A 15,000-nucleotide genomic window follows, 5' to 3' on the forward strand; every position below is an offset into this window, starting at 1 on the left:
CTCTCACACACACACACACACTAGCAGTTCTGGCTAATTTAGTACCTTGGGTGAAATCCTGTGAGGGGCAGTAGACTAGGGAGTTACACCATGAGGAGCAACTACGGAATTCATTTTCAATTTGTTACACACACACACACACACACACACACACACACACACACACACACACACACACAGTGTATATATATATATATATATATATATATATATATATATATATATATATATATATATATATATATATACACGTATATATATATATATACACGTGTATATATATATATATATATATATATATATATATATATATATATATATATATATATACACATTCCACATATATGTGTGTGTGTGGTGGGGTTAGTTCATGCTTGGTTAATGACAATTCAGAGATGCTAGAGGTCAGAGGAAAGAGAGGACATTTTAACACACACACACACACACACACACACACACACACACACGTGGAAAAACAGATAATCGAGTATCACTTAATCGAGTAAACACACTCACACATACCCCAAATCTATTACACACACTGTGTTTTGTTTGCTCTTTGCCAGACATATTACTATTGATTAATTGTCATTCAGTGATTTATACACACACATACACACTCTCCCTCCTTCTCTCTCTCTCTCTCTCTCCCTTCTTCTCTCTCAGGAGTATAGTACTGTTAATAGTGTTAATGAAATTTTAACTTGCTGTTTGAGGCCACACAGATACACACACACACAAATAACATTATCTCTTTAATAAATGCAACACCAAACAGCTCATTCTGTGTGTGTGTGTGTGTGTGTGTGTGTGTGTGAGAGAGAGAGAGAGAGAGAGAGAGAGAGAGAGAGAGAGAGAGAGAGACTGAGACTAATAAAATGTGGTCATCTTACCAGACTCTTGATTACAGGTGTGAGTGTAAAAGTTTGAATGTTAATCCAGTTGGATTTTATTTGAACACTTTTAGTATTTATGTGAATCAAAATGGCTTCTTTTTGTAACCTGCATTGTTTGGAGCATCATTTGTGCCCCCTATTGGATTTAAAAATGAAATCTTTGGATACAGAAAATGTGTACAGACAAGTAAAAAGTGTCTGAAAGAGAAAGTTGTAAATAGTTTTACAAGTCGGAGTCTTTATAAAATCCACAGGACAAGTTTTAATCTTTAGGAAAAAAACATCTACAACACAACTACTAAGGCCACGCCCACCGTATTGAAAACGTCACTTTCACGTTGTTGTGTGAACTGAGAAAACGAATTTAACTCACGTGATGTAGTAATGGGACCATTTTGACTAAAAACAGATAACTTTCTAATCTTTGCTTACCGGCAGCAACGACTCCACCTCTTCTTGGTGCTTTTACTTGACGTTGCCGTTTCGAATCGAAGAGACAGAAAGAACATTAACATCTGACGGAAATGACGCAGACCAAAGACTCTTATGCACTGTAAGGATATAAAGTCGCTTCGGTTTCCAGACGCTTCAGTGTGGACAAACAATTTTTGGGAAACATTTGAGAATTCTACCTGACTTTTGCCTTCCTGGTTATTTTGTACAATCTATTGTATCTTGCTAAGTAAAGTTACCAATAGTTTACCTGAGAAATCACACCTGGACTGCTTATAATAGCCTGAGGTGAAAATCTAAATCTTAATGAGCCAAAAAAACTAAGGAAACTGAAAGAGAACAGCTTCCCATCATCTCGGACCTTAAACCACTGGACGTATTTCTCTAAACTGTGAAACCTGAGCAAGAAACAACAAGAACTTGCAGGAGTGACTCAACTACATCCTTAAAGGTGGGGTCTCCGTCGTTTGAGAAATGCTTCAGAAAACTGAGTCGGGACGACAAACAAAACAAAAATCAAAACAAACGTGTAGCCAATGAGCAGAAAGGGGCGTGTCTTGTCGATATGGGCGGAGAGAGTGTTCAGTGCGCATGTGTGACATTAGCAGAAAGCGGGTTTAACATTGACATGGAGGATAAAAACAAAGAAAGAAAGAGAAGAAAGACTTACGATAAGGTAAGAAGTAGGACGTGTTAATATAGGATCAGCTTTCCAGCGCTGGAGAGAACTGAAGGAGCAGGAAGTTGGTCACATATTCACAGATTGGAGTTTCCTGAGTCAATAACTCCTGAGCTAAACGCTGTTACTACACAAATAACACCTCTTTTCTATCGTAGTAATGTAGAGACGCAGCTACAACCGTGTTTTGTGTAGTAACAGTGTTTAGCTCAGGAGTTATTGACTCAGGAAACTCCAATCTGTGAATATGTGACCAACTTTACTTAAGACACCGAGGCGCTTTTTTCCTTCTCGATAGGTGAGTAACGTTGGTTTTGCTTTGTTACACAGAACTAATATATGTCTTTGTCCTTTACATGATTATGCTTGTGTGTCATTTTTGCTTGTTTGTTTATCTACAATCGTATTGTTCTTCACTTCAGCTATGATAAAGACACATTTCTTTCCGTTAGTTGCCTGGGTTACGTATGTATGTGTGGGCGGAGCTATCAATACAGGGGTGGGATCCGTTTGGGTTAGGGGCGTGTTTGTTTTGGTGATTTCAAATGTCAACATTGGCTTTCAAACAACGGAGACCCCACCTTTAATGCCTTCATAGAAAGGTCACGTGGTTGGTGATAAGTTTTGGTGATAGGAACCCAAGCACTGTACCTAGAACTGCCTTTATGCTGTCAAACCATATAACCACACAAGTACATTCCATGTACAATGGTGCTCCAGTGTAAATGTTGACTTGTTAGAGCAAGGTTTGTTACAAAAGCTGTACCTTCAAGTGTACCATCCCAGAATTTGCTATAAAGAAAGGTTAACAAGGAACTTACTACCTTTTTTCTACCTGGGTTTTATTGCTGGAGCTCCCCAAAGGTAACGAGTAGAAGGATAGGTTTCTCCTGCAAGACCTTTTGTCATCTTGTTCCTTGTCCTTCTCATGCTTCACATCAATCTTTTTTTTTTAGAAACATCTTTATCCTTGTAAGGAACAAGGTGGATCTGCAGGCTAAAGGAGAAATGCTACAAGCGAAACAGGAAGACGCCCCAGATGGGTACCGGTCCATCACAGGAAACGTGTACCCACAATTTTTTTATCTTGATATAGATTTAGATCTTGAATGAGAAACCCGACAAAAACTGTAGCCAAAAACAAAACTCACTAAGACAATATTAGAAGAAACTAAGACAACCAGACTCGGTAACATCTTCTTGGTGATCCAGGTGATCCCGTATACTGTTGGTAGCGATGATAAACAGTCTGTATGCTATTCAATAGGAGCTGTCTGATTTTTTCACTTGAAGGACACTAATTCACAGGAGACTCTATCTTGAAGACACCATAACCTAATTCTATCTCTGTCTTCATTCTATTACCCACTTTCTATCACAACTGACAGAAAATGGCTCCAAACCAATGCCTATGAGCTGCCTTGGTGAAGGGATGGATGATGAGAACATTTGGACTTGCTGGACAACAGCACAGCATCCACTGCTTGATGGCTCCTAAGTTTTAGGGGTTTTTTCACATCTACTGTCTGATACTAAGGAGCTGCACCCATCAAAGGAAACGTTACTGCTCGAGCTCTACATGAGGATGTGGAACCTAAGAAAAGCCTTGGCCCACTAACCTTATTAACCAGTTCCTTTCCATTCCAAATTGGAGAATGGTTCAGAGACCTGAACATAACCCATAAACTCAGTGTCTCAGACTTAGTGTCTACTTCTGGTGAACGGTCTGAACCACTACAAAGCCTGGAGGACAACGCTGAGCCTCATAAATGTCTTGATTTTATTCTTATTCACCTTTGAAGCAGTGTCACTGCTGGTGTAGAGGACACCTGAGACTGGTGGAGTAGAGACCACCTGAGACTGGTGGAGTAGAGAACACCTTAGACTGGTGGAGTAGAGGACACCTGAGACTGGTGTAGAGGACACCTGAGACTTGTGAAGTAGAGAACACCTGAGACTGGTGGAGTAGAGAACACCTGAGACTGGTGGAGTAGAGAACACCTGAGACTGGTGGAGTAGAGACCACCTGAGACTGGTGGAGTAGAGACCACCTGAGACTGGTGGAGTAGAGACCACCTGAGACTTGTGAAGTAGAGACCACCTGAGACTGGTGGAGTAGAGACCACCTGAGACTGGTGGAGTAGAGACCACCTGAGACTGGTGGAGTAGAGACCACCTGAGACTGGTGGAGTAGAGACCACCTGAGACTGGTGGAGTAGAGACCACCTGAGACTGGTGGAGTAGAGACCACCTGAGACTGGTGGAGTAGAGGACACCTGAGACTGGTGGAGTAGAGAACACCTGAGACTGGTGGAGTAGAGACCACCTGAGACTGGTGGAGTAGAGACCACCTGAGACTGGTGGAGTAGAGGACACCTGAAACTGGTGGAGTAGAGACCACCTGAGACTGGTGGAGTAGAGAACTACCAACTAGGAAGGGTGAAAGCTAACAAATGCTTCCTCTAAGACAAACCAAGACGATCAGCCCTGTTTTTTCAAACTGCTGCTCATGCTGCTTCACATGGCAGAGTAACAGTTTCGGATCCGTACGTCTTCCACCTACATGAGCTTACAGACGTTCGTGGTCCGCTAGTGTCATTTTGATTGACAGGAGAGAAAGTATGCCCCTCCCACCCAGAAAGCATGGCCAACTTGGCTCCATTGTACGCTCAGTCACAGATGGCGGTGGCAACACTTTTTTTGCCAATAATTCTGATTCATAATTATCATGTCTTGTAACTTGACTTGTTCTTTTGTCTAAGTCTTGAATTTAATAAAATACTTGGCAGTGGGCTGAGAGACGATGTTGAGGTTAGACCTTTTATTGTACGTCTATCTTTAGAGTTTGACCCTAACAGCTTTTGTCATAATACACTATTATTATGATGGGAGAGGTGTGTCTCATTAGGGGATACGCATACACTCTTTCAGTCCTCTGGTTTGGGCCATTGTCACTGTGTGTGTGTGTGTGTGTGTGTGTGTGTGTGTGTGTGTGTGTGTGTGTGTGTAAGATTAATGAGAGTTGAGGCCGTTCTCATGAGAAAGCTGTTTTTGTGCATACTAGAAAGATGGATGATTTTAGGACACACACACACACACACACACACACACACACACAAACTCGCTCGCTCGCCTCTTTTTTCGCTCCCTCCCTCTATCTGTACTAGCTGCAAACTCAGAGACAGCAACATAGAAACCAGAAGAACATGATGGCCTCTCAGCACGTACACACTCACTTACACACTCACACACACACACACTGCAGATGCGAATGCCATATGTGAAAAAAGTCCCTGACTCAATGTGTATCTGCAATTAAAACACTGCTATATGTGTATGAAGTATGTTACAGTAAAGTTGCTCAAGTGTCACACACCCTCCCTCACATAAACATGTACACGTACACACTCACACACACACACACTCACTCACACACACACACACACGTATATACAGAAATATATAACACAAAGACATAGATGGGGAGACAGAGTAACAAGGACAGGAGACAGAGGTATGTAGAGATACACAAGATCAGGATATATGATAGAGATCATAACAAATATCTATGTTACATATGAGGGAAGAGAGATAGAGAGCATAGAATGATGTGTGTGTGTGTGTCATACCGTGGAATTCTGCACGTACTCCCGTGCGTGTGTGTGTGTGTGTGTGTGTGTGTGTACCGTGGGTGAAGTGAGCCGTCTCAGACTCTCTCCTAGCGAGTCCAAATTCACGCGCTTTCTCCTGGCGGCCCTTCTCGCTCCCGTGGCAACCTGGTCGTCGAACGGACACGCGCGCGTCTCCGCGGGGCTCCGGCCGTTCCAGAAGGCGCGCGAGAACGGGCACTCGGCATCGTCGGGGCTCTCGAGGCAGTCGGAACCCACCGAGCTGAACGACTCCGACGAGATCTTGCGCGAGGACATGCTGCTCGCCGCTGGCCCACGAGCTCTCTCATCAGACGCTGCGTCAAGCGCGCGAACGGCGTGCGAGGACCAGAGGGCAGGAGAGCGGAGCGAACAGGAGGCGACGACGATGGCACGCGATGGCACGCATTTCTAAATAGAATTCCCTCAAAGAAAATCAAGCGCAGATCAAAGGATCAATGAAGCGGAGCGCGCGGAGACGCAAACGACCGGATTTAGTCCCCTGGTGATTGCTTGTGTTACCGAATCGCGCTTTCATCCACGAGCGCACAGATCCGCTTCATCTCTATCTCTCTCTCTCTCTCTCTCTCTCTGTGTCTCAGCACCGACACTGACGGAGTTTAACGCAGCCAATCAGAGAGAGTAAAAGAGAGAAAGAAGATGTGAGAGAGAGAGAGAGAGAGAGAGAGAGAGAGACACAGAGAGAAAGAGAGATAGTGAGAGAGAGACAGAGAGAGAGACAGAGAGAAAGAGAGAGAAAGAGACAGAGAAAGAGAGAGATAGTGAGAAAAAGAGAGAGAGAGAGAGAGTGCACTTGTTCTTTAAAGGTCATGACGTGCCCTTGTTGATTTAACAGACTATCACTACACATATTCAACCTTCTTTTCTTTTTTTCTCCTCTTTTTAAACAAAATACCCTGAAGTCAGGTGGGAAAAAAACGGTCTGTCTTTTTACCAAATCCTTTCATACAGAAAGAAAGAAAGAAAAACGACAAACAAAGTAAAGTAAATAAGGAGAAGGAGAGAAAAAGTACTCAAGAGAGCAATGAAAAAGAAAAACTCAGTCTGGAGATGACTGAAGAAAGTATAAAGAAAGAAGTATCAGTTAAAAATAAAACCTCTGAATTTGTGTTTCTTTTTTATCAGAAGAAAAAGACGGAGATCTTCCTGCAGTCAGGCATCCGGGACGTGACGGATTCTGGAAAATCCAAACTTTTTAGGGAAAATGTTCAGGTTTTTGAGTTCTTGAAATCGAACGATCGAAGCGTTATAATATTCCTATAATCACAGGTTCATGATAAGAATATTATAACGTTTCGATCATTCTGTTTTTTTAATTTGTGTGAAAAGTCACATCACAAAGTTTCTGCTGCTTGGTGTCACATCTACATGACAGGGACTCATAAGATGATCGTTAATCAACGATAGAACCACAACCTGAAAACTAACTTTCTAAAATCAGCCATAAAGCCATTAAAAAAAAAAACTTCTTAACGATCATTTGTTTGTTTTAAGGGATTGTTTTGCCAACTCGTGATGACCCACCTTAAAGGTGGGGTCTCCGTTGTTTGAAAGCCAGTGTTGACATTTGAAATCACCAAAACAAACACGCCCCTAACCCAAACGGGTCCCACCCCTGTATAGATAGCTCCACCCACACATACACACGTAACCCAGGCAACTAATGGAAAGAAATGTGTCTTTATCATAGCTGAAGTGAAGAACAATACGATTGTAGATAAACAAACAAGCAAAAATGACACACAAGCATAATCATGTAAAGGACAAAGACATATATTAGTTCTGTGTAACAAAGCAAAACCAACGTTACTCACCTATCGAGAAGGAAAAAAGCGCCTCGGCGTCTTAAGTAAAGTTGGTCACATATTCACAGATTGGAGTTTCCCGAGTCAATAACTCCTGAGCTAAACACTGTTACTACACAAAACACGGTTGTAGCTGCGTCTCTACATTACTACGATAGAAAAGAGGTGTTATTTGTGTAGTAACAGTGTTTAGCTCAGGAGTTATTGACTCAGGAAACTCCAATCTGTGAATATGTGACCAACTTCCTGCTCCTTCAGTTCTCTCCAGCGCTGGAAAGCTGATCCTATATTAACACGTCCTACTTCTTACCTTATCGTAAGTCTTTCTTCTCTTTCTTTCTTTGTTTTTATCCTCCATGTCAATGTTAAAACCGCTTTCTGCTAATGTCACACATGCACACTGAACACTCTCTCCGCCCATATTGACAAGACACGCCCCTTTCTGCTCATTGGCTACACGTTTGTTTTCTTTTTGTTTTGTTTGTCGGCCCGACTCAGTTTTCTGAAGCATTTCTCAAACGACGGAGACCCCACCTTTAATAAAAACAGACCAACAGTGCCATGCTGTAATGTGAAAAAATATATTCTCTAGTTGTTCTTTCAGAAAATGTAAACATTTAAAAGGTACAACCTTCCTTCCTCGTGTGGTCTTTTTTTTTTTGACCCAACTTTTCATTTTTAATGATGGACCTATTTCTAACTGATTCTGTACTTTAGTGGATTTTCTTTTTTTTAGTTACTGAGTTTAAAGTGAACGTTAAGGCAAAGTATAGCAGTATTTAGCTACAATATCACACGGGTTAATGGAAATAACTCTCAGCTAGAATTAGGACCTTTAGGGCATGTTATGTGTGTCAGAATATAGAACATCATTTAGGACAGAGTGTGTGTGTGTGAGAGAGAGGGGGGAATATAGGTCATTTAGAAGTGTGTGTGTGTGTGTGTGTGTGTGTGTGTGTTTGTGCACTAACACACTATGGTTCATCTCTCCTTTGCCTTTAGGACATTTTTCTGTCTGTCTGCTAATTTTCTCTGGCCCTTTCTGTCTCTTTCGCTCTTCCTGACCCACTTCTCCTCTCCTCTCACGCGTTACTGAAATAAACACACAATAACACAAAAGGCAGCGTGAGGATATTTCAGAGGAGATCCCATAAATCAGTTAGAGGACAGAACTGTTGTCTCACAGGCTGAGCAACACGGTTGTAGATTTAAGAAGCTTCTGCCTCGTTCTGTTCGACACGTCAACTCCGAGTTCATAGTGTGTACGCTGAAGAACTGAGTCGGGTTACACAGAAACACTGTGAATTAACATCAGACAATCAGATCACATGTAGCTGCCTGTCAATCAAAGGCACGACAGGGAACATAACCGATCCTTTCCAGGCCTCGTCCACCATCCTAAATGCTTTGTGGATTGACAAGAAAGCATTAACGGTTTAGCTCCCACGTATCTAACTAGTCTTCTAACACGTTACAATCCTTCACGCTCTCTGAGATCACAAAACTCAGGACTTCTGGTAGGTCCCAGAATATCTAAGTCTACTAAAGGTGGTAGAGCGTTTTCTTATTTAGCTCCCAAACTCTGGAACAGTCTTCCTGATAGTGTTCGGGGCTCAGACACACTTTCTCAGTTTCAGTGTAAATTAAAAACTCATCTCTTTAGTCAGACGTACACATAATACATCCCATAATATTGTGCACTATTACATTCATTCATTCATTCATTCATCTTCTACCGCTTATCCGAACTACCTCGGGTCACGGGGAGCCTGTGCCTATCTCAGGCGTCATCGGGCATCAAGGCAGGATACACCCTGGACGGAGTGCCAACCCATCACAGGGCACACACACACACACTCATTCATTCACGCACTCACACACTACGGACAATTTTCCAGAGATGCCAATCAACCTACCATGCATGTCTTTGGACCGGGGGAGGAAACCGGAGTACCCGGAGGAAACCCCCGAGGCACGGGGAGAACATGCAAACTCCACACACACAAGGTGGAGGCTGGAATCAAACCCCCAACCCTGGAGGTGTGAGGTGAACCTGCTAACCACTAAGCCACAGTGACCCCCTGCACTATTACATCAGACTTGCAAATATTATGAACAGCAGATACGTTAATTCCTCTCCACTGCTTCTATCTTTCTACCCATTCCGAGGCATCCAGAAATTGCACCAGCTCCGATCGTCTTTCACGCCATGAAGATTTTGGACCTCCGCTGAGATGAGGCCGACTCTGTGAGAATCCTCAGGCATCTAAAGATCTACCAGCTCCAGTTAGACTCTGCGATACTAAAGAGGAGATCTGAACTCCATGTGATCTTTTACATCTATATAACATTTATCAGACTGTATATTTATAATCACACCCCCAGTGTCACCCAGATGAGGATGAGGTTCCCCTTTGAGTCTGGTTCCTCTCAAGGTTTCTTCCTTTACCATCTACGGGAGTTTTTCCTCCCCACAGTCACCTGAGTCACCTCAGACTTGTTCATTGGGGATAAATACAAACACATTGTGAACTAAATCTATCTAATATTAATCCTGATGTTGTATTCTATTAATCTTTCTATTGTTCTTTATATTAACCTTCTGCTCTATGTTTATGTTCTGTAAAGCTGATTTGAGACGACGTCACGTAAAAAGCGCCATATAAATAAACTAGAATTGAATTCAAAGGACACTGAAGCACGGTGGTGGCTGCATCAAAACTTTTATAATAATCAACACAACTTTAATGTCCTGTTATATTAAACAGCTCAATAATGCAGCGTTCATGAAATTAATCAGATTATAAACACGACAGACTGCCAGAACTCCCAGACTCCCAGATCTTGACCCCGCCACGGATCTCTTATTGGCTCTTGGTGCAGTCGAAGGGTTTCCACCACTGGGAGAACTGAAGGACCTTCTTACGCTGATCGTCGAAGTTCTCTCTGATCGGCTTCCTCCATCGTCGTGGTTCCAGGTCCAACATCCCGCCGAGGACTTCCTGTGTGAACGTGGGGTGTTAGGACATGTGTGTTTGTGGTGTGTGTGTGTGTTAGTTTAGATACTTACTTTCCCAAAGTAATGTGGAAACTTGTCCAGATTCTCAATAACGTGAGCAAATCCTCCCTGCAACCCGAAATCGACAGAGAAGTAGGGCAAACCACGAGGAACCTGGACAGACACACACACACACACACACACACACACACACACACACACACACATCATGATATTGAAGAGAAAAAGGTGAAGCCTGGATCATAAGGTAAGTGCAGGTCTCACAGCCTGTCTGATGTTCTTGGATGACAGATCCACCACTTTCTTATTCATCGCCCACTCCTCATCACACTCCATGATGGCTTTCTGGACACACAAATCACACAAGCAGGTATTTTAGTGCATTCTGTGACAAGTGCAGCACTAATTATGGATCAAGGATCCACCTGCCCCTGATCTACCCCTGTTATGGTCCCAAAGCAGGATGGGTTTCTGTTTCTGCATCCATGTGTATCCACGTGCTCTGGGTCACTGAACTCAAACACCTGAAGACAATCTCCTGACTTTCAGTGTCTCTCTTTGTCTTTGTCCATCAGTCTCTGCTCCTGTATCTGTCTATAGTAACTTGCTGTCTGTGTGGCTGTCTGTCTGTCCCTCCGTCACGCTGTCTCACATGATCTGAGATATCTCTGTCTATCGGCCCCTGTATCTGTCTGTCCCTCGTTCTCAGGCTCTCACACTGTCCTTGACTCTGTCTGTCTCTCTGTCTGACCATAACCGTCTGTCTCGGACTCTCTGTATCTGTTTCTGTATCCGTCTGTCCCTCTGTCTCAGGCTCTGTATCCGTCTGTCCCTCTGTCTCAGGCTCTGTATCCGTCTGTCCCTCTGTCTCAGGCTCTGTATCTGTCTGTCCCTCTGTCTCAGGCTCTGTATCCGTCTGTCCCTCTGTCTCAGGCTCTGTATCCGTCTGTCCCTCTGTCTCAGGCTCTGTATCCGTCTGTCCCTCTGTCTCAGACTCTGTATCCGTCTGTCCCTCTGTCTCAGGCTCTGTATCCGTCTGTCCCTCTGTCTCAGGCTCTGTATCCGTCTGTCCCTCTGTCTCAGGCTCTGTATCCGTCTGTCCCTCTGTCTCAGGCTCTGTATCCGTCTGTCCCTCTGTCTCAGGCTCTGTATCCGTCTGTCCCTCTGTCTCAGGCTCTGTATCCGTCTGTCCCTCTGTCTCAGGCTCTGTTTCCGTCTGTCCCTCTGTCTCAGGCTCTGTATCTGTCTGTCCCTCTGTCTCAGGCTCTGTATCTGTCTGTCCCTCTGTCTCAGGCTCTGTTTCCGTCTGTCCCTCTGTCTCAGGCTCTGTATCTGTCTGTCCCTCTGTCTCAGGCTCTGTATCTGTCTGTCCCTCTGTCTCAGGCTCTGTATCTGTCTGTCCCTCTGTCTCAGACTCTGTATCTGTCTGTCCCTCTGTCTCAGGCTCTGTATCCATCTGTCCCTCTGTCTCAGACTCTGTATCTGTCTTCCCACTGTCTCCATTCCCGTATCTGACCCTAGCATGAGCACCATACGGGAGGACAGCCTTTTGTCTCTATGAGTAATACCTTGAAGTAAACGGGTGCCATATCTCCAAGCTCCCGCGGAAGAGGAACACACTCGTACAGCATGTGCATTCGCTTCTTAGGGTTCAGGTGAGTTTCCAAAAACACACAGTCGAGACCAAGAGAATGGAACATCTGAACCAAAGACTTGCGGAACACCTGAAGGATAGAGACGGGAGGAGGGGGAAGTAGTTTGCGTTTGCATTTCATTTAATGTAATATATTTGTGTGTGTGTGTGTGTGTGTGTGTGTGTGTGTGTGTGTATGTGTTTACATACCTGTACTTCACTCCAGACATCCTCATCAAGGCGAGTTGCGCAGCAGTGGTGCTGCAGTGGAGCGATGAAACAGTGTCCCTCAGTCAAAGAGACACCGTTAGGAAGAGAAAGATACACCTGTACACACACACACACACACACACACACACACACGATTCATAAACATTTACCAATTAGAAAGTATATTGGCATGCAAAACAGTCTGTGTGTGTGTGTGTGTGTGTTAATGCAACAGTGTTTAATGAAGAGAAATTAGCATCTGTGTGGTTATTAGCATGCGAAGTAACTGCCGTAGACTAAACTAGCGTGTTTACACCACTGGGGTTTGGGATCCATAGTGTCGAGTAATCGGCTGTGTGTGAGATGATAAGCATGGCGTTAAGTACGGTGTGTAAAGGTAATTAGAGTTGTGGGGGATAATTGGCATGTGTGTGTGGTAATTAGCATGTACCTTTGCCCCAATAGCCACCACCAGGTGTTTGGGCAGTTCGCTGTTGCTGAAGCAGAACGGGCATTTATCCATTCGTGCGGCGAGGCTCCGCCCCTCCCCCATCGCTCGGGCCCTCGCTCTCTCTTCGTCGAGTCCGTCTCTTTCTCTCTGCGCTGCGCTCGACACGAACATGTCGTCTAACGTGTAGTTATCACCATCCTGCTTGCCCATCATCTAAACACACACACACACACACACACACACACACACACACACACACACACACAAGAGCTTTAATACATTAACTTCTTTTTTTATAGCTTGAATACATTAATGCAGTCTTCAATTTTCACAATGTTCTTAGTGTTGGAGGTTCGCTGGAGGTTTTGTATGACGTTACATCCTTAACGCTTCAGTACAACACGTTTTATGTTATGTTTAATATGTTAGAGCTGATGCATTATTACTGTGTTAGTGTTAGTGTTAGTGTGTGTTGCTTCTATCTTATTGCAGAACTTACCCTAAGCGCTTTTTGTTTACATGCCTGTTCTCTCGTACTCGCTCCTTTCCTACAGGGTGTGGGGTATTTTACAAACTACTGCACAATTCTTACGTGTGTGTGTGTGTGTGTGTGTGTGTGTAAGACATCATCTCCATAGCAACAAGTTCTATGGGTGTGTGCTCTACAGTGTGTTCTTGTCCTTGACATGTTTGATAGACAGAGTGAGACATTGCACCAGTGTGTATCTGTGTGTGTCAGCATGTGCCATGCGTACACACACACACACACACACTTGACACAAAGACACACAACTACTGTTGCTAACTTGGCATTCATTATGCACACACAGCTAAAATAAGTACATATTTTTAGCATATTTGCCATGGTAACGCTAGAGCATTTTCACTAGAGAGAGAGAGAGAGAGAGAGAGAAAGAGAGAAAGCTAAAATGTGCAATGTTTGGCACTTTCATTTCCAGTCTCCATGGTGACAGTGACGTCTTTGTAAGTTTATTAATACAGTTTTCACCCATCATGTTACACACACTCAGAGAGAGCAATGAAGAGAGGCAGAGAGAAATGTTCGCCATCTGTTACATCCAGGCTGTGTGTGTGTGTGTGTGTGTGTGTGTGTGTGTGTGTGTGTAGGTCGCTGTATAGGGCACAAGTTTTAAAAACAACAAAATACCAATCCCTGCATATCTGTGTGCCAGATAAACCTAATGTACTGCGGCCACAAGAATAACTGCTTTTTTTTTTTTTGCCAAATTATTACAGGTTGCCAGACAGAGTACAACTCCACCACGACCAGACGGTAGAAAGTAGAAGCTTGTGTGTCCGGGTTGCCAGATTGTAGGAACGGTTAGAGCATTAGATTACCATTAGAAACCCTCAGAATTATTAGTAGTTGTTTTTGGGTTGCCAGATACATTGAGAACTTTTATAATGCCTGATTAATTAAATGCCGATAATCCAGATTACCACCAAATAGTGTGAATCTAGGGTTGCCAGATTGTGGTACAAACACCCACCTTAGCAGCCATACGTGAGTAGAGAGCGTTCTGATCCTGTGATGAGGTCATCTTCTCCCTCCGCACCATCTCTTTCAGATCCAAACTGTCATCATCTGCAAAGTAACGCACACGCTCGCCAGAGACATGGGTCTCGATCTGTGTGAACACACACACACACACACACACACACACACACACACACACACACACACACAGTTAAATGACTTAATCACCCATGTTGATTATTTGTGGTTTAGCATTTCAAAGGGTGCTCAAGAGGCTCTTCACACACACACACACACACAGGAGAGATGTGTGTGTTGCTAGGGGTACAACAGTAGTCACTGCGCTGTGAGTCACTGTTTGCTTATTCTTACATTTAAGGTTTATTAATAATGTTGAATAATTATTATATTAATAAAAATAAAAATAATAATAATAAAATAAGGGTAATAGTGGTGAACAGTGGTAAACAGCTCATAGTGGTGAGTGTAGTGACGCATCACACCATCATATATCCTATAATTATTATAGTACTGGTCACAAACCAGACACTGCGGTGCATCATGGGTAATGATTGGCTTGCACACGCTCTATATAGTGGTGCACTAGTGAATATTCACCATTTTGTTCATAGCAGACCTTGAACATCGTGCACTACGTACTGAACAGGGTCGACGTTATTTCTGCGTA

The 15,000-nt window shown here is 43.5% G+C and overlaps 2 protein-coding genes across 4 annotated transcripts in view; both read right to left on the bottom strand.

Moving 5' to 3' along the window:
* gucy1a2 (guanylate cyclase 1, soluble, alpha 2) overlaps positions 1-6,253 on the bottom strand; it is a 24,762-nt gene extending 18,509 nt beyond the window's left edge. For both annotated transcript variants that reach the window (XM_060888457.1, XM_060888456.1), the window contains exon 1: positions 5,715-6,253. In XM_060888457.1, coding sequence (XP_060744440.1) covers positions 5,715-5,954 — 240 coding nt within the window. In that variant the 5' untranslated portion in view covers positions 5,955-6,253. The remainder of the gene's footprint in view (positions 1-5,714) is intronic.
* Positions 6,254-10,208: 3,955 nt separating this feature from the next.
* Positions 10,209-15,000, bottom strand: part of cwf19l2 (CWF19 like cell cycle control factor 2) — an 18,574-nt gene continuing 13,782 nt past the window's right edge. For both annotated transcript variants that reach the window (XM_060888305.1, XM_060888304.1), the window contains exons 12-18: positions 14,326-14,463; positions 12,815-13,027; positions 12,364-12,480; positions 12,089-12,244; positions 10,785-10,865; positions 10,572-10,673; positions 10,209-10,503 (exon numbers count right to left, since the gene is read on the bottom strand). In XM_060888305.1, coding sequence (XP_060744288.1) covers positions 10,366-10,503; positions 10,572-10,673; positions 10,785-10,865; positions 12,089-12,244; positions 12,364-12,480; positions 12,815-13,027; positions 14,326-14,463 — 945 coding nt within the window. In that variant the 3' untranslated portion in view covers positions 10,209-10,365. The remainder of the gene's footprint in view (positions 10,504-10,571; positions 10,674-10,784; positions 10,866-12,088; positions 12,245-12,363; positions 12,481-12,814; positions 13,028-14,325; positions 14,464-15,000) is intronic.

The sequence above is a fragment of the Tachysurus vachellii genome, chromosome 15, assembly GCF_030014155.1.
Source record: "Tachysurus vachellii isolate PV-2020 chromosome 15, HZAU_Pvac_v1, whole genome shotgun sequence".
Lineage (NCBI taxonomy): Eukaryota > Metazoa > Chordata > Actinopteri > Siluriformes > Bagridae > Tachysurus > Tachysurus vachellii.